The following is a 20,826-nucleotide window of genomic DNA, read 5'->3' as shown; positions in this document are numbered from 1 at the left end:
AGGCAGGGAGATTTGTGCAAGGAGAGTTGCAATGTGTCAAGGGTTCGCGTCAACGCTGATGATGCTCTGTTTCAGTCTGTTCTGAAAACGAAAGCGAAGGACTCGTTTCGTGAGTGTTTCGCCATGAAGAAATTACTCGGAGAGCTCAGTTTAAACGGCAGCCGATTCATTTGGTATGCATGGTCTCGACTATAAGTCAAGGAATTGCCTAAACGTCCGTAAAATCTAAATCTCCCGCACTCATCTCGCGGGTATCGCCCTCCTCTCGCGGCCCCTCTCAAGTATGTACACCACGCCCGGTTATTTCGACAATCCTCTGAACTTATCGCACGTTCAATTTGTCAGGCCGAGACCACCCTGTTTCAAGAATTCCTCAAGAAGCACTAACCTTTCCTCATCTCTCACCGTATTTTCTTATTCCGCGTATATTTCGCTTTATAAGTCCGCTTGCAAACGGGTCAAATAAATTGTAATTTTAGATATAGGGGTGGATAGCGCGCGATATTATTCATAAAATCTCACATCCTTAATGCAATTTGGAACTCCTAGTCCCAGAATCTTCATGTCCTTCCGTGCTTAGATTGCGTCAAACTTTTTAAACTATTCTAATTTTTAGTATTCCTAATTTCTTTGTAAATTTGCTAATAATTCGTTGTATTCCTTTTCTTCTTGCAAAAAAGAACATTGTAAGTAGTAAGTTAAAAGATCGATAATTCAGAGTAGCGATTGAAATTTTTGCTTTTATTTTTGTTTCTTGCTTTTGAATAACGCGGATGGCGGATTTTAATGGAAAACCGAGCGTACGGCCAAAACGGCCGGAAGCGAATCGCGATGATTCTGTGAAATATGGCTGAGGAGCGAGCAGGTTTTCGGCGGGGCTGCGTTAATGGGTGATTGATAAACGACCTTTTCTCATCAACTGCATCGGCTGCATATTTATCACCATGCGGCCCCGACAGAGACTCGCGCGTGCACCAGCCCCATGTAGCCGCGTCAGCGATGCGAGAAGCGAATGACATTACTCCCTTCGCGAAGCGCAAAGCATTGTATAAAACATCGCCAAAAAAACGAGCTTGAACAACGAAGACCTGCTTGCATCATGCTAACACATTATACTGAATCATATCTAACAACAAAATATTTCTAATCTTTTCCGCGCCTTCTCGAGTAAAAATTGTCTATATATGAATAGAAATGTGTATATACATAACAATTTTTATACAATATTCCATGCAATTTAACAAGCAATCAAAGAGCATTGAGCTTCAAGGATTCTTTCCCCGGATTTATTTTGAACGTAAAAAACGAACGTGTCAATTTTCTCGTGATGTAGTGTGCAGGTCCACGTGATGTTTGATCACGTGGAACTCGTGTTCGCCCGACGATCGTATTAATTTCCATGCAGGAGGCAATCGAGCCGAAATGCACGCGTCATGTAAGGTGTCCCTTTCGTGGACCTTTGTAACAGATAGTGCTGGTGTTAGAGTACCCTTCGCGGCACCCAGCATCGGCGTTAAACAGCCCTTCACTGAACCTACGGCTTGGTGCTAACAGCTCACGCGTGTCTGCCACGTGTCGAGCGCCGGCGGCTCGCTCGCTCGTGCGTTTAACTTGGTCGAATTAGGCGACGCGAAACTTGCCCTTTCTGGCCGATTTGCAGGATAACGTGGGCAGATGGTGACACAGCGCGTTTCTCACGCGCGACGTATTTTTCTACTTGAGAATCTCGAGTGCAAACTAAGTGAGACGAATCCTCCGTTTGCTCGTTGCAACTTTCGTGAGAATAACCGAAGGGGATGAATAAAAAGGGGGAGAAGGAAGAAATATTTCACAATGAGAGAATCTGAAGTTCAAGTTTCTCAATATTTCTATTTATTTTACAAGGATTTTTCCCTTAAGCTTTTATTGCTTTAAAAAAAATAATAAAAACGATCGGAATTAAATGAGTATATAAGAAGAATATGCGTACTATAAACACGATGCGTATCTCGACTTACTCTTCTTGTCGCTTCACATATTATATCGTTATTATTATCGAGAGGAAGGAAGAGCGAACGAAGGAGTAAAGCTTCTCCGCGCGAGGGCTGCTTTACGCGAGGCGGGACAGAGGGACGTAAAACGGAATTAGGGATCGGTATATCGCCGTCTCTCCGCGAGCTCGCGGGTAGTACGGTGCTCTGTACGATCGGCAATAAATATGGTTCATAATCCAGGAATGGCTGCACCAAGATACAGAGCCGTCCCGCCGTGCGACGCGTGTCACACGTAACGTCGACGTAATGACTCGTCCCAGCTTTACGACTTCGAATTAGGATTAGACCCGCGGTCGTATCCCGCACCGCACTATCTGCTGTGCATGAAGCGGATTGTTTAATTTATTCTGGGCATCGGCGAGCGAACAGAGTGTCTTGCCGGGATGTCCGAGTTTATCGAATCGGGATCGGATCAATTCGCGCGATGTATTCTCTTTCACATTGCTGAAAATAAATTTCACTGCCTATCTGCAATCCATTACGATACATGCACATGTCACCGTTGCGATTACGTCAATGAGATTTATTTATTTGTGAAGCATGAAATATATTACGATGGAATTATAATCGATTCATTCAAGTTTCAATGGTAGTATGTTACCCATTGAGAATTGTTAAATTATAAACTTCGACGTTTCTTGTAATTTAAATAATGATAATAGCTTACGTATCTAGGTTCCGATTTTATTTAAATTTGTCTATTAAATTCAAGATTCATACAAGATTAAGACTTAAGTAAAATTTTTTCTTATACTATACATTTACAAGTGTGATTTACAAGAATGTAGAACAATTTTTTAATCACTGTTGCGCGATATTGAAATAATTCTGTCATTTTTCTCAGTCTACAGATTTTTTAGTATCTGTGAATAAAGAGGATCTTGTGTTCCTAGAACATCCTGTGTGTATAAACTGTAAGAAACGATGACGTTCTTCCGCAAATACTCGTTCACGGATCTCCGCCGGGTGCGAGGTTTGTGCCAATCGAAAAGTCATTACAACTTTTTGCCGACTCAATCAAGAAGTTAATGTCCTTTAACCTCGCGGCGTTCCCCGTAGGATTTGCCGGGATCCCGGGAATCGTGTAAGAAATCGACGGCTCTCACATGCCCGGTAAAATAGATCACCGGCGTATGATTGATCGCCTATTGGCTCTCCGCAGCGGGTGGCGATAGTTTTTGCCCGTTGCACCCGCTTGTATCGGAAGTTATTTTTCCAACGCGAAACCACGATGCCACCCGTCTTGACTTATTTCGAGGTTTACGTGCGGGATCTCACTGTTAGACAATTCGCGACAATTCGTATTTCAATAATCGTGCAAAACAACCTGAGCTCTCAAAGAGAGCTGTAAACAATTCGAAGCATCGTAAAATAATATATTGCAATTATAAACATGTTACAATTATAATAAAATCGTGAAGGAATAATGATGCTGAAATAGTTATTGTATTGTATACAATACAATTAATATCCATAGATACACAAATTTGTATAAAATTATTTTTCAGTTGACTTTTAATACGCACACACAAAGCTAATCTCCGAAAGAATTTTCAAATTTTCTGGCTCGTGAATCAGTGTTCCTCCGCATTTCGCATACGCGTTTCTGAAGCGATCAGCATCGTATCAGCAAACTCGAGTCGTCTGTCGAACGTCCAATATACCCGCGAGTCGGCCATAAGAAAGGTTAGTAAGGCCGGAGCGCGGGCGCTAAAAATATTCAAGATCGTTTGTCAGGCTGAATTACAACCCCCGGTACCCAACCCCCGCGCCGCTGCCGCCGCCGTTACCGCTACCATCGTCGCCTTTGCCACCCTGGCTGAGCGGAATTCTGCAGAACGCGTTGCGCAACGCGAACAGGGTAAGGTAGTCGGGCGGCGGCGAGGTAAAGGGGTGCTTCAAGTGCCGACGACGGCGACGGCGACGACGACGACGACGACGACGATCCCGGGCACATGTGTCGAACCTGAAATATGTAGGCGTGGTCTGGACGGTGCTAGCAGACGCGTCCCGACGAGCGAATATGTTCACCCCGTTGCTACGCTCCACCCCCGTATAACGCTGCGCACACCGCCATTGGCCGGTGCCACCCTCGTCGCGCCTCCACCTGCCACGCTCGCGCTACCCTCCGCGGCGGCTACCCCTAAATACGGGAGATGCGCGAACGGCACCCTCATTTTAACGTGGACCACCGGTACGACACACCGAGCGTTCGCCACTTTAGTGCGCTCCGGACTGCACACTAGATCGGTGCGTCCATTAGGGGGCTTTTCACCCCCTTGTGATTTACCTTGGGCACTCGCGTGCCCGTCAGGGTCAGTTTTCGGCGAGATAACTTTGTGAAAAATAGTGTGATATGATGTCTTAGAAGAGATCGAACAAGCACCCAGAAGGGTGGAAGAAACGTGGTCCAGCTAACTAGTGTAGCAGACCTTGTGTGTTTGGAAGAAAACTGCTTGCCGTCATAATCCCGTAAGTAACTTTTAATCTATGTATTTATATAATTATTAATAACGACATGCACACATGAATATTTAAAATAAAGTATAACATTTTAAAGGTGTCCTGTAACTTTACATAATTCTTTTATGATTTTTAGAAGTCTTTTTGTATTTGTGAATAAGGTAGTCAATAATGATATAAAAATTCTTGCGATGTTGTTGACGGGATAGTAATTAATTGTCGGATTACTATATTTATTATATTACTATATTTATACATTATTAAGTCAGCTTACATATGATGTTATCAATCTTCCTATGAATTACAGCTTCATTATAGCAAAAGAAAATTTCTAAAACCAAGATTTCTCTACAATAAAATTTATTCGGACTATAAATCTCTCATATATCCATTGTTTATCTTCGCAGTATGTTTATTAATATTTTGCAGAAATAATCGTGAGCGCATTTTATTGCGATATATCTCAGTAATCATATATTACATTAAATACATTAAAGGAATAACGTAACTTCATATTTTATTTAAACAAAACATAACATTTCTCATTTCACTTTTCTTTGATTATCCTGACGGAAAACCTTGTAGGCATTTACGTGTCTCCAATGTAGGACATCTGGACCGAGTGTATCGAATCTTCGGGGCGATCAATCACCCCGCGATCACCTATGCAACGTTAGCATTCACCGTTCACTCGCCGTCATTGTCACAGGTTGATCATTCGGAGCAGGATGACAATGGAAGATCGCACGGGTGGCATCGACCGCGCCGCCCCCGCGACCTCGACGCCGGCCACGACGGCACTAACATCGGCGTGCCCCGCGTCCATCAGCGACGTCACGCCCGACGCCTCGTATCCCCTGCAGCGCACCAGTAAACGCTCCTTCGACGTCGCCTTCCTCGTGGCGCCCGATGAGAACCTGGCACGCCGTCAGAACGAGAAGCTGCGACTGGCTTCTGGTCGGAAGGATCGTCCACGAAATGAATCAACGGATAACATCCTGGATGCCGATCGATTGCCGCAGAATCTCACCATCAAGCACTACAACGACAACGATTCCGATCGACGGAGACTGCTACATTGCACGGAGAATTCACTGAGTCCACCCTACATGTCACCCAGGACCCTGACGCCGACCCTGCCGGGATTGTCCCCGGATTCAGATCACAGTAGACGATACGCGCCTACGATCCCCGGCGGTCGACTTCAGAAGACTCCGAGTCCGCCCACCTTCGTCAGTCATCAGTCCATACTGGTCGGTTGTCCAGATGCAGATCCTACCTCGGTCCTGGCGTGCGCGAAGAACGTTTACGAGACCGGCATCCCATGCGCTGCAACGACGACTGACCGCCATGGTGAATCCCGCAGTGCCTTCACCAAGGTAAACCTAGCGGGACAACGGGCAGTGAACGGGTACAGCGACGACGGCCAAGCATCCTCCAGGTCGTCAATGTCGCCGGACGACCATGCGGCTTATCAGACAGGCAGCGTGAGTCCGCCGGTGGTGACGTTGGCCGGCGCGACCAGCTACAAGTACGCACCATTCCCCGCCAAGATGGCGTACCCGTTTCTGACCGTGGGCACGGACGCCGGTCAGACCGGGCTGCTGGAGAACCTGAAGATCCCGCAGATCGTGCAACCGCCCAAGGTGCCCAGTCCGAAGGTGCCCACCTTCCGATCGGACTTGCCACCGGTCTACTCAAATCTCCCGTATGGTCCCATCTCCGTGTTCCCGCCGATGGCGGACGCACTTGCTCGGCCGCGGTTCTTGGCGACAGCCGCCGGAGTGGCCGGCCTCCTGCCGCCGTCGTTTGCCGCTCTCGCCCTGCCCGCGCAGAACGTCTGCGCCAAGTGCAATCTGTCATTCCGGATGACGTCCGACCTGGTATACCATATGCGCTCGCATCATAAGAACGAGACCATCGGCGAGGCAGCGAGGAGGCGGCGAGAGGAGAAGCTCAGGTGTCCCGTCTGTGACGAGAGCTTCCGCGAGAGGCACCACCTCACCCGGCACATGACCGCACATCAGGACAAGGAGAGCGACGGTATCGTCGACCAGGTCGCGGTCAAGAGGAAGGCCACCCCGGTGCACAGCAAGTGACGACGAAAACTGCCGACCGACGACAACATTCTGACGACAGGCTACTCCTTTGAGAATTGAACCGCGGACAGGTAGCGGCAAAAACAGCAGCCGGTTTTTGATAATGACGATGAAACTGTTTATCATCTGTTTATCTCGTTGCATCTCAGTTAGATCGAAAGAGATTCAGACCTCCTGCAGAGAGAAAGATGTTGGAACTACGAATATCAGAAATAAGCGAATTTAAGATCATCATTTCCTCGATAGTTTCGCGTATGCGAAGTTTTGCACGAAGATTTGGGGCACACTGTATTAGTGTACTCGCGGCACTTACATTGTATACGTGTATGATAAAGAAGAATTTAATGTCTATAGAGAAATTAATATCTAATGACTGTACGTCAATCGATATACATGCATACTCCATGCACTACGATCGAGACATTCCCTGTCTAGTCAATATTAGGTAGGAACAATTTGTAAATATAAATTTAACTTCTTAAAATAGCTAAACCAAAGAGTTAGTCGTACTCGGAGAGTCAAGTGTAAATAAGTCGACAGCGTGTATCTCTGTTTTCGACGAAAATAATTAGGCACGATCGTGCCGAGCAAACAATACTCAAACTTGAAGCATAAAATTCCATATTTCTTCATTCTCATTGTTTTCGGGATAAACGGTTTAATCGCAAACCGTAACTCTCGACGCGAAATCAACCGTCGCGATAAAGTATCCGAGAATCACGCATATTTGGTGAAAAGCGACGTGCTAAAATTGTCAGGGGGCGAAAAATAGTCGCGGTCGCGCGTATCTCGATGTGCTCGCAAATTACATACGGTCCATTCGAACGACTCCATTTCCAGGATGCAGAAACTGAAATATTTGCCGCGTATTTACGGCGGCAGGCAGGTGAAACAGGCTCTGGATGCGGAGGAGTTGCGCGTGCGGGCGAGAGGAGGACCGGGTGAGTGAGAAGAGAGGAGGAACGGAGGACAGAGGGAGGATTGGTGCAAGCGTGTAAAGCGCATTTCGGCCGTGCGCACGGAGGTGAGGGCGGCGTGGCAATAAATAGATCGTAAACCGTAACCCGCGTCACACACAAACCGTCGGAGCGCGCATAATGGTAGGAAACAATGAATGCCGTAATCGGAAACAGTGCCGGTTTGTTATCTGCCATTTACACTCCATTTAACTTCAAACGGCGAATCGGCCGGCGCGCATTCGCGTTTTAAATACAGCCCCGGCCTCCAACCGCCGTTGAGTACCGCCCCCGCCGCCCCGTCGTCCACCTCTCTCGTCATCGGGGGTGTGCGGCTTAACATAGGGTTAAGCTGTCGCCGAGTGGCTTAATATTGTTCGAAAATTACGTGAATTATCACGCTGCGTTCCCCGCCACAGCCGAGAGAAGACTTTTGTTCGCGCATACGCTCGTAAAGCTTGACTCCAAGCTCTTGCGAGGAGCATAATAAAATGATAACTGACTATAATTTTTTATTGACTCGTTTTCGCTCAGTCATATGGTTCACACTGCGCGTCTCGTAGTGTAATGGAATTTGGGATAGGAGTATTTATAAGAACCGAAGAGAGAGGTGTAATCATTAAGGCACCCCAGCAGTATTCTGTACAGCAATAATCGGAGTAGCTTGTAAATATTCATAGTAGGATTTTGAATACCAAAGAGATTACGATTATGAATTATGGGACTATTTGTAAGTTGATGTACATCGATATTGATTGAAGAAAAACCAGAATCTCGAATATCGTATAGATGTTTAACGATGAATTCGATATTATATTCTATAATTGTCTCATATTGACAGGAATATTGATTAAGATATCGCAACACGCGCGAAGTTGTTCTAGGATTAAATGTGTAACATATATATAAGTCTGTATATAATATAGCAAATGATTAAAAATCTGCTCTATAAATATAGAAATATCGGCGAGAAACGTTTTGTTTCGTTTTATAGAAATTGTTTTATTCAGATATCACGTTGTACTTCCATTTTGTTGTAAATATCACATTGTACATAAACACTGTATGTAATCTCGAGATCGTTGTTAATTAATAAAAGAATATCCGTGACATTAAACCATACATTGTATATTTTATATCCCCTTAATTTAATATCTATCAGTAAATTTTTGAAATTTATATATATATATATATATATATATATAAATACATAACATTACATGTAATTATCAGCTGTTAATAAGATATTCACTTATATCATAAGATATTCCTACTTTTATTTTCCTACATATCGTATTATAGATATTTATTAAAAAAGTTTTGCACAAAATATGAGTAAGTAATCGATACATTGACTTTTTTATCTCTCTTTGCAAAATGTTTCTTTTTTACTGAGTTTGTTAAGTAGGATAAAGGTTTGACACTTTAACTTTTCAGACACAGAATCGATCTTGCTTTCGCGTCATAGACGTCGTCCGTCCTTCTCTTGTCTCTTCGGTGCTAAATCATCAAAAGCCGATTACACGGCAATAGATTAATTTCTAACCACTCAGAGACCTCTCCCTAACATCCGATTCACGAGTATCGAATCGATTGTTATTTTATACCTATGTTTCGGTAAAATAATGCATGAATATAACCAACAAACAATTATATTAATTTATATAACATTTAAAGAATTTTGAATTATAAAAATAACTTTTTTAAATACTTGTATGTAAAACAGAGATTCAATTTCTTAATTAATTTAGCAAAATATTATTACCACGTATTAATATAAGAATATACATACTCGAATTAAATTTTAATATAACCTTTTATTACTTGAATTATGACATCAAATTTTCAAATAAGATCTTGTGTGTAAATCAATTGTATATGTTAGTAAAATGTGAGTTCTAAACGTGAAAAAAATGTATCGTAATTGCTCACGTGTAATTCACATTGGCAAATCACGTCGAGATAAATCGATACATTGACTTGTTGAATTGTTGAAATGTACGTTCTCGCGAAGAGAGGATACCTTAAAGACTCTTTCGATGAGACAACTGTCTCTCTCCAGAGAGAGAGAGAGAGAGAGAGAACCACCGCAAAATCCCCTAAACGGGTAACGTTAAGCTCGTCGAAACCGCAGCCAATACGACAAACAATCTCTTACCGCCCTCGTTCCGGCTTAAGCTCGCCCCTTTGCCACCCCCGAAGTAAGTGTACTTACCCTCTGCCCGAGGTCCATAAAGATAAATAACATGGAGCACCCGGATCTCGATGGTAGTTGTATCCCTTACAGAGCGACCAAGAGCCCCCTGAGGACTCCCATCATCCCTTCGCTCTTTTCGTTATCCCCTTCTCTCTCTCTCTCTCTCTCTCTCTCTCTCTCTCTTTTCCGTATTTTGCACCGAAGCGAAATTCTGTGCTCTACTTCTATTTCTTTTCGTTATTTTCACCTTTCTTCTTTCGATCTCGATTTTTAAGATTTACAGTTACTGTTTCGATCTTAGAGATATGCTTTGATATTTTACATTCTTTGGGTTATTATGAACATAATTGTTTCGAAGAAATTTAATAGTAAATAATTATTTCATGAATTACAATCAGAATTTTTTAATCTATACCCATAAAAATGAAAAGGAAATATCAAATGAAATAGATAATAGATATATATAAATAGATAAATTAATAATATAAATGAATCAATTAGAGATTCTCTCGATTGAAAAGCAAATGACATGAATTAATGAAATAAAGGCGATATGCGCGATCGGGACTCCCCACGTTTTTATTTAAATCGAACATCCCATATCTCTATCTTCCTCCCTCGCGATCGGTCTGTCGTTCTTCCCACCCTTGTTAGCGATACTTCCCGTGGAGAATCGCGCGCATGCTTGTTCTGTCAGTGAAATAATGACAATGTCATAGCGCGGGGCCGATTCGCCACGGCACCCTTGCCACGTGGGCGACGATTGGACGCGGATATGCTAATATGGCGTCCGTTCCGAGACATTAAGTTCTCGGTTTGCCGATTCTCGCCAGACGAGCCGCGTCTTGACGTCCACATCGCCTTCCACCATTGTGCGTTCGATCACCGGATACGCGTTTTCTTCAGGGCTCTTATGGGGCTTTCGTAAGGGAAACCATAAGTCATTCCTCTCATTCGTAGACTTTGATTCTTTTACAATTTTCACTTAGAACGTTCCTATAAAAATTCAAAAACTATAAAAATTTTTAAATGGAATTATGTATATAAATGTATAACTTATGTATAAATCTGTATATATATTTCTTAAAACAAAAGATATTTTAAATTAATATTGTTTTCGACTTTGCGACTTTTGGTTAATATGCTAACACAAAAGTTAATCGAATTTCGCGTCGCTTTGGGAGCTAGATACTTGTCTGTTCTTCATCATCGGCCACCCCGATACACGCTTCGTCATGCTCTTTCGGTACGATTATGTAACTTGACTGCGAACACGTAGCTCACGTCGGTTCTCACGATCCAGCTTGTTACAGCATTTTGTTGTCAACCAGGCGTCGCTAAACGATTTTGTTCGCGCGAATCTGGCACTTTTCTGGGGCATATGCTGCGATTTGCTTGTGCAGCTTCGCACGTATGTTTGGCACGCTAATAATGCACATGAGATCTTCATATTCCGCTGACCTGCGACGTCGTTTTCGTTTTAGTGTTTTTCTTAAAGAAAACTTTTCTTGGAGCACCAAAAATCTATAATTTGACGAAGAAACTCTTTTCTGCCAACAAATTCTTTATATAATTTTTACATATGAGATTCAATCGAACAATCAACGCTTCAAGCGACAGATTGTGATAAAGTATATCTGTCATCTAAAACTACAGCCGTAATATTTCTATAAGATGTATAAAATATTTAGTGTGATCGATGTTATATATTTTGCGCGTATTTTATATGATGCGTGTACTTTCGTTCTCACCTTATCATCAAATTCTTAATTACGACCAAACAATCACGATATTGTACGGTACGGATTTCCCGTGACGGACTTCCGCGGTACTCAACTGCCCCCGAGAGCGCAACGGCCGATCGAAGCTCGCAGTGGCAACCTTGAACGTTGAAGTGGCGAGCCGTCGCGGCTTATTTACGACGCACGTATGATGAAAAACGGAAGCGAGCTCCGGTCTGCGCGATCATGCGGCCACCTCCGCGCAGCGGATCGTCCGGCGGAGGGATGAAAGGGGTGAAAGGATCCTCTCTCGCTGTCTTTCCTTCTTTCTCTCGTTCTCTCTCTTCTCCGCTGGAGCACCTTGATTTACTGTCGACGATATTTTCTCGTTGGCGCTAGTTGGCGCCTACCGCACCACCGCGCCCGACAATGGCGGGCCCCGCTTGACATTTTGTTTCGAATTATTGCCCGCGCGCTCGCGCGATGCCGGCCCTTTCTATTTCGCCGGACCGACCGTTTCTCCGCCCGAGTGCGACAATGCTCTATTTTATTCCGCGCTATTTTTATTCTGTTTCGCATTCCTGTTTGCATTCTTTTCCTCCCGCCACCCTCCCCTCAGCCTTTTTTTATTTCACCGCGTTATTTTTCGGCAGCCGCTCGCTCTTTGTTACGCCGTCGCGCGACGTCGACGTGTATCCGCCCGAATTTTGCGCGACTGCCCTGGCACAGATTTATAATCGCGATTATCTCGCGCGTGAGTGATCGCGCAAATGGGATAAGCGCATAAGTAAGCGCATTCTTTTAAATTTTCTTTGTAAGAAATATGATTTTTTTTTAATGTAGCTCTTTGAGCTTTTTACTTTTCTCCGTTATATCCTTCCATACATTATGCGAAAAGTTCGGAAAATATATCAGCGGCACAACGCAGATTACGAGAATTACTTCACGATAACCATGGCATAAATTTGTTATCACGATGGGGGAAAAGATCACGACGACAGATTTGCCGAAGACTCGTATTCGACTCCCGCGTTATCTTCCTTTTTGCGATGTTAGATGTTCGTATATATTCGTTTTTAATCAGCAGCTGGCGTGGCGCGAATTCCTAATCTGCGAAGATCCATTTTCGCGAACGGCGGCGGAAAGTTAATAAAGGGAAGCCGGCGCTCTCTCTCTCTCTCTCTCTCTCTCTCGCCCTCCTCATCCCTGCCACGTACCGGAACATTCGACACTGGAAAAAAGACTTTCGACCCTGCTTAAATATGTCCAACCGCAAAGCAATAAAATATCTTTATCTTACTCGTGCCATTACCCCCTTGATTCGGAGGGTTCCAATTTACATTCCTATCGGGGGGAGACTTCGGCAAGATAAGTCCATTTAAATAAATTAGTAATGCTATCTCCCGCGCCGCGAAGGTGGTAGGTAGAATTGGATTAAATAATATTTTATCAATTTTCGCCACGATTCGTTACGCGATGCGCGGCGTGCCATCGCATTTCGAATCGCCGTTTGTCTCGATCGCGTGTTTCCGAGCGTTACGCATCACGGTGAATCATGGTGCCGCTAAAAGTGTTTAGGGTGACCGCATTGTTATCGCTGCGATTAAAACGGTACGAGGAAAAGAATTGGCGCAGCAGAAATACATTTATTGTTCCGACACGCGTGCTGCGTTGTGCACCAAAAGAACGAATTTCTCTGACATTCTCACAAGCAATATGTACGATGAACGATGCGAATTTAAAATGAAGACCATTACGATAAATTTTCTCGCGGTTTACCGTATTCGGAGCGCGATGTCGCGAAAAGCCTGTATTTAGCAGAGTCAAACGAAGAACAGACCGTGAAAAGGCAGAGGGAGAGAGAGAGAGAGAGAGAGAGAGAGAGAGAGAGAGAGAGAGAGAAAAGAGAGAGGAAAGGTTTGCGGGAGGCACACACGTTTAATTTTTCAAAACGGACGAGTACGACGAGCCTTTTCGCGGGCCGTGACGCCCGTCTCCACACGCAATTGCCTTTCCCTCCTTTCGCCTGTGTTGGTAGGACAATATAATGGGGCATAACAACGGCGTTAACACGCAGTGGCCGACCCCGGACACGACCCGCGACCCACCCCGGATGAAATACACCTCTGATAATTACTAGAAATTAATGCGGCAACCTTATACACGCACGTACACGCGCGCGTGTGCACGCCGCCTATTGTGAGTGGGTGGCGCGCGAGTTTAACCGGCGGTCGAGTTTACGCGACCTCGTATTTACCTGCGTTAGGGACCGTAATCGTCATGATTCTAACAACAGATTAGCGAGGCTCCCCGTAGCACGTATTAATTACTTGCTTGCCAGCGAGAAGGTGGAAATATAGAGAACATAAAAAGAAAGAAAGAAAGAAAGAAAAGAAGGAAGAAAATTACATTTCTCTCTCTCCCTCTCTCTCTCTCTCTCTAACGTTTGTTAAAACGCTTGTTCTTATAAGAATCAGTTGTTTAGGATATTTATCCAAATCGAAATACGAATAATATCTAATCGATCGAAACAATATTTTCATTTAACAAAAGAATTATATTTATCACTGCCGATTATTTATTACTACGTAATCGAAGATTAATGAGCAACCGTGATTACGAGAACGTACGAGTGACGCAAGCAAGATCGTAAAATCGGAAAATTAAAATCAGCGCCGACAATGCAGCGGATAGACCGTCCGTCGTCCGAAGCGGCGGGGGTGGTTCCGCGCGCAGAGAGTGCAGGGAACGGGGGCGTACAGAGAGGGGGACAGGATGTATTAAAGCTGCGGCCGGGAAGCACAGCCGAGCAGATAGTTTAATGTGAATTTATTGCGATCGAGATATCGCGCCGGCCAGAGAAAGCGGAGTCGCGTGCTACGCGCGCACCGCCAGGCCGATAGCCGGTCGCGGTAATGCCTGTGATGGTCCATTGTGAGCGGCTTCAAAACTGGCCCCCCAAAATCGCTCGAGATGCGACGACCCGCCCAGGGGTAGATCGCGGCCGTCCGCTTTAAAGCGGGGAGACCTTATCGCGGTATCGAGGAGCGCGGCACGTGCAGCGTCTCTCCGGGGGTGCGCGCGCGATTTGTCTTCGGCAGATTTTTCGCCGCGACAAATTTGCGTCGGTGAACGCCCGACCAATACGGAAGCCCAAAGAATGCTTGAGGGATCGCTTGTCGGCGTCAATCAGACTCTGTCGAGCTAGTTGAACGTTAAATTGATAATCTCACAAACTTTCTTCTAGAATTGTCAGAAAAATGCAAAATTTTATTCGCGTCGATGAATGTCAACGAAGCTGAATAAAAGAACATAATTTTTGTACTCACTTTAATACTATTTTGTATGCTAAATAATTTTATAAATTATGAATAATTAATTCTCTCTCTCTCCGAATCAATTCATCTTTCCTTTGGAATGAAAAGCATGATTTCTTCTTTTATCATGCGATTTTGTCCCCGTTAACTGTTCTCGCGAGAGGTCCAGCCTTTCATGGTTCCGCGATTCCACTTCACCGGCGCCTTTTCCGCCTTTCGCGTTCCTTGGAGCCGCGAGTGTCTTCTTCAAACGCGGTCGCACTGGACGTGTCCCATGATCGTATATCACATTACTTTAATTCATATGGTAATCACGCGGCTCAACCGCGCTACGCCGGCTCGCCGAAAACTTTCGGGACAATGCGAGGGACAATGCCGGTGGGGGGTGCGTGCGGGCGGGCGGGGGTGACGGGAACACAGAGGTGGCTGTGGAGGGTACCAGTGGAGCCGGAGGAAGCGGGGGCTGTGCAGGGTTCGACGGTGCGAATGCGATATTGAATTCGCCCCCTGGCGACGTGCCTGTTATCGACAATGTCCGACCGCTGGACCGGAAGCCATTTGCTCGCTCTGTGACGAAATTTATGAAAGTTTCCAGCGCTCTCGCGGTGTACAATTGCCGGCGAGAGACGGAGATAGAGGAATAGAGAAAGAGGGAACGCCCGGTGGCCGCGCGCGTGCGGCGGCGGCGGCGGAACGTGCGCTAGGTGTCCGCTCGTACGAGCATCGTCGCCGCCGTGAACATGTTCCGCTCGTTTCTGCATTGGAGTTATGTCAGGGTGAGGGAGGGTCATCCGGCCGGAGACCTGCATGCGGCCCTTTTTTTGCCGAGGGAAAGTTCGGCTTTCGAAACTGCGGCTTCGTCTGCCCGCTGAAAGTAGAATAATCAGTAGCAAATCCCGTCTTTTGTGCGATCCTGATCATTAAGTACGTATTTATATATTATGTGTAAATTTTCGCAAACTTGTGCCAACAATTTATTACAGTTAAATGATATTCGAGAAACGAATGCATTAATATAAAATTATTTTTTACATTTTCTTTGTATTTGTCGCAAATTGACAACTTATAATCTCAAACCGATGATGAATACAAATCAGTGGACAATTCTTAATCGGCACGATTTCATCACAATACATCTGATTTATACGGAAAAGTCGTGGAGTAATCTCGATGGCGGCTTCTCCGCGGCGGGCAATCGTAGACATGAATTTCCCATTAGGGGATGAAAACCGCGGGTCAATTCGCGACGAATCCATATGCTGAAAAGCGCGCCATCCAATCTGAAAGTGGCCGGCCAATGCAAATAGCTCGTACACCATACGTTATACGTGGCATATACACACATTTGTGTATAAACCTTCGTCGTAAAATCGTAGAATCATCAATTTTAGAAGACATTAAGCAAATATATGTCCATTATGCAAGAAGCTATACGCGTCCATCAAGTACACGTCGCATATTATTTCTTCTATAATTATTTAATATTATGAAAGAAATTTCTGTAATTAATAAAAATGTGTTACATTAATTATGTACATCGAATAATGTATTATTTTAAATATCTGCTTATTAGCAACGGCACTTAAGCATATTTAATTCGATGTGAACTAATTCTTTTCTTTCCAAGATTCGAAAGTTGCTATCTAGAAAAGATTCCAGCGCTTCGCGGCGGGAAAAACCAAGTTTCTCCACGGACGGAGAATTCTCTTGCTATATTCGCGATGTTGGTGTTTCTGCGTGCGAGGAAATTGGCCGGCCGGCCATATGCGTCGACTCTCGTGCGCACAGCGAAAGGTGGCGACGGCACGGGGTGCGAGGGCGGTGTCGTGACGCGCGGGATCGGGGGTGATGAACGGGAGAGGGAATGGAGAAGAGGGGAAGGTGCGCGGAGTGTGTTCCCGCATTACAAATTTAATCTTACAAATGGATCCGAAAACTTGGAAACAATGGAATATATGAAATGCGGCCGCGTATATCACGCCGCGGTGGAGACGCGGGGTGGTCCCGACGGCAATATTGTCAGGGCCGATCCATATTCTCCGGGAAGTGCGACGCGATGCACGAGAGTACGTGGGGGAGGAGTGCCGAAAGTGGTTGGTCCCCGCCTGGGACAGGCGCGGCGGGTGGCAAAACACGCTTCTGGCACGACAAGAAGTCGCGCGCGGAGAGGTAGACGCACGGTTCCTGTCGCGTTCGGATCGCGTGGCGTGTGAAAATGCCGCTGCATGGTACCAGCAGCCTCGTTTCTGCATCTGCATGCCAAAAAGACGGTTTTCCCTCGAAACGTGGGTTTTAAGATTTGTTTTATATAGGGATAATCGTTTTCCAACGCGCGAGAAAACAGTTGAAAATAATTAGTATTATATTTTCGTTGTTGGAAACTCGTTGCAATTACAGCTGAATTGCGTCGAGCTTTCTGGGCACGGCACCCTCAGGAATCTACGTTCGGGAAGTTTGGGCACCGAAGTACCTGTCTCACGGTGGTTCGGAGGAAACGAAAGGGGGATGGTTTTCTACGGGGGGAGTCGGTTACTTGTGTACGCAAGGCCGCGGTGCCGCTGCGACCCCGTGTATCTACCAACCTACATCGGCGGTTTCCTTCCTGCGGTACTCCCGGCTGCGGTATCCCGCGGGGAATACATACCAGCTCGGCGATTCACAGGAGTGTGACTGGGCGAGTCCCAGGAAGCGTGTGCTTTGCTAACGATGACAAACTGCCCCGCTCTAAGACGCCATATTTATGCTAATCTCGGCGCGAGGGTGGAGAACGGCCCGCCGCCTCGAACCTACGAATTTACTCGCGCCCCCAACCCCTCCTCCGTTTTCCGTCGTCGCTCCGTCCCCCCCGCTGCACCGTCGGAACGCTCCCGACGTCGAAAATTCAGTGAATTACGAATTTCGCGAGTGTGCGCGAGTTAGCTTCTTGCTCGTCCTCGCTTTGTCATCTGTAAAACGGCTTTTCTGCTTCGTTTAAGTCAAGCGAATCAATTGAAAGTTCTGATTTTCTACAACAATTAAAAATTGAAGTTTAATAATTTCTATGCTTGACACGTAAAAAATTTCTTCCAAGCAGCATAAGATTTTATATAAAATTACAGCGTCATGATTAAGTGCGGCAATAACGGTTATTGTTTTATGTATAATCATATTTATGATGCCAACGAGTTCTCGCATGAGTCACGGAGAATTATAGCGCGGATTCTGTCAGGACGGAACTTTTTTCCTTATTCGGAAAGATTTGTCCGATTCGCATTTCGATCGACCGCCGCTATCGTCACCAATCTGCTAAAACGCATCGCCATACTTCATAAACACCCCTGCGAGCCGTAAGGCCATATTACAATCCAGAAGTCTCGACGTAGAGGGTTGGACATTACTTTTCTATTAGAGTGATTGAATCAAACCGCCGGAGAATCGATACCATTCCACGAGCGATGCGTACTCATATCATTCATACTCATATTGAAATTGCGAACTGTTTAACTTGTATTTGCTACCGCGCGTTCACCACTAAACGCGATTAGCTAAATCCACGTTTCGACGAGATAGTGTGTGTTACGCATATTTTCATGTTAACGAAGGCTTATAGCCGAACAGCTGCATTTAGTTAAATGGCCGGTGATAATACGAGATTCCTATTCGAGCGGATTGTTAACCATTATCTAATCTAGTATTCACATGATCATTATCATTCCCAAGTACATGATGCAAAAATTTACAGTAAATTAATCAATTTAGCTTTATATTTTGTTAATTTAAGAAGATAACAGGTTTCGGTAAATAATGTTCAATTGTATTTGCTAGATTTGATTTTTAGAGGAATTTTCACATGCCGTTTGCACAGATTAGAAAATATTTACAATAAAAAATTTACAAGCAGCATTTACCGTATTTTACATATAACTAGAAATAAAGTAGTAAATTTTACGGTGTCAAATAGCAACACATCGCGATCGCGCGAGAAGCGGTTAATACGGCATTAATAAATTTAATAACTCCGTGTTGTAACAGCTCGCTTTATTAAATTTGGTAAATCCGCGATAATGCATTTAATAATTCGCGTTATTAAATTCGGTAATGATGCGTTAATTTGATACAAGCCGCGTTATAATAAATCACGCTATTAGATTTACTAATTCTACGTAAGTACATCATTTTTATTACGTATTATATACAATACCGCTTATTCATATTACCATTTATTGATATCGCTTTAACGAATCTCAGCAATAATTATTTCGCGCGTCCGCGTCCCGGTTCCGCGTTATTGAACGCCAAAAGCTGTCGTTGGGTCGATCATCGTCTTAGAATAAAATCGCAGCCGACTCTCGGTCTCCTTCCGATCATCCCCGTCTGTCCTCAAGGGAGCGTTTACCGCGGATAATTCATATTTATGACCAAACGCTCTATCAACCCCACTTGCCTCGTATACATTTAATTGAGACGTCCGTGTCGGAGGCAATAGGGTGCGAACCCCGTTGTCTCAGGGGGTTGTGAACACAATGCTTGTCGTGCGCGGGGGCACGATGGACTTTTGCACCCGATTCTCAGAGCTGTCGTTAGCGCTGAGATTTTCTAGATACGCGAGAGCGTGTCCGGCGTCATCATTGTTCGGGATCGTTGCGGTCGTAGCGTGGATGATTCGCGTGATTGTTGATACGACGTGAAAGCGAGCTCTACGTTTGAGAAGTCGTCGCGATGCGATTGAGACCAATACATTTAACGGCATTCATTTCTAAACATCATTATAAAATGCAGTGCATTCTATTTTTTACAAAGTGAGAAGTTGAATATGTATTTACTTGTTGTCAAGAACTTTATTGGAATATAATCAATATAATATAATCATTTAGCTATTGCACTTATAATTTGTTAATGTAATGTTATATTTATCTACATACAAAACATATTTCTCACGCAATTCTAAGCTCAGTAGGAAGTATTCAAGTAATATATCAAACAATATTATTGTACCTTTTTATCCTGTTATAGCATCTTTATACTTAAACATTAATAGTTAATTTAATTTCATACAATGTACATCGTAATAAATCTTTCGTTTTGTAATGGTACAGACGACACACGACAGCAGATAGTTAAGTCATAACTCTCCATGGCACTTGTTTTCGGTATCCCGCCGTCGATTTCTCTCTTCCGACTTGCCGGTGGCAGTAAAGATTTGTCGCCGTGATGGTGGCCGCAGTAGCCGGTAATTTTTTTCCTCGACTGTTATTTTCCCGACACGAGGGCTTGTAATTCGAAGGTTGTAGCAAGTAGTAAATTTTCTGCAAGGCAATACCGATAAACGAGACCATGCCGTCCGTCGCCGACTGCCGCTGCCCGGGCAGATCCACTTAGTTTTTAGAGAACACCCTCTCGCGCGTGCGACGGCCCCTCGAGTATTAAATACTAATTCCATTAAAGCGAGGAAGGGTTGCGCGCCCATATCTCTGACCCATATTTCATGCCGAAAGCTTTTCAATCTGAGAAAATACTTATGGACCTCGCCGTCGACCCTCGACAAAGCACGCCGCCAAAATATGGAATGCCGCTGTGTTCGACGGAGAGAAACGCACTTCGATGACTTCGAGATTCCAGAAATTCGTTTTCTCATTCATCTTTCGAAAAAAAGGAAACTGTAATGAAATAATCCGCTCGCGTGTCTCTAATATTCTTATTCATATCCAAATTTTCTTAAACAAAATCTGCAGAAGGGAGAAAATTTACGAGCAATTTATCGTCGGACGTTTCTGATACATCTGATGATAATACATCTTTGATTAAGCATCTTTACGTGGAATGTTAAAGCACCAGGCCTCCCTGGCATTTATGACGTTCAATCGCGGTTAATACGATCTTCGGCGGGAATAAATTGTCGAATTACTAAAGTATTCGGCTGGCTTATCTGCGGCGTGGCCGTGTAACACCGACGACGGGGGATCGGTCATAATTCAGACTCGATTCGAAGTCGGCAAGCGCGCGCCATCGGCGGTATCGGCTAAAAAGCGGCGGTTTTCGGCCCGGCACTTCGCCGTTGCTC

At 44.6% G+C, this 20,826-nt stretch overlaps 1 protein-coding gene across 1 annotated transcript; it reads left to right on the top strand.

Moving 5' to 3' along the window:
* Window positions 1-4,261: 4,261 nt before the first annotated feature.
* Window positions 4,262-8,668, top strand: LOC105287538. The gene is made up of 2 exons (XM_011353128.2): window positions 4,262-4,505; window positions 5,206-8,668. The coding sequence occupies exon 2, from the start codon at window positions 5,225-5,227 to the stop codon at window positions 6,593-6,595; it is 1,371 nt and encodes a 456-aa protein (XP_011351430.2). The 5' UTR covers window positions 4,262-4,505; window positions 5,206-5,224; the 3' UTR covers window positions 6,596-8,668.
* The last annotated feature ends 12,158 nt before the right edge of the window (window positions 8,669-20,826 follow it).

Source organism: Ooceraea biroi, chromosome 5 (assembly GCF_003672135.1).
Source record: "Ooceraea biroi isolate clonal line C1 chromosome 5, Obir_v5.4, whole genome shotgun sequence".
Lineage (NCBI taxonomy): Eukaryota > Metazoa > Arthropoda > Insecta > Hymenoptera > Formicidae > Ooceraea > Ooceraea biroi.
This window is presented reverse-complemented; position numbering and strand designations above follow the sequence as displayed.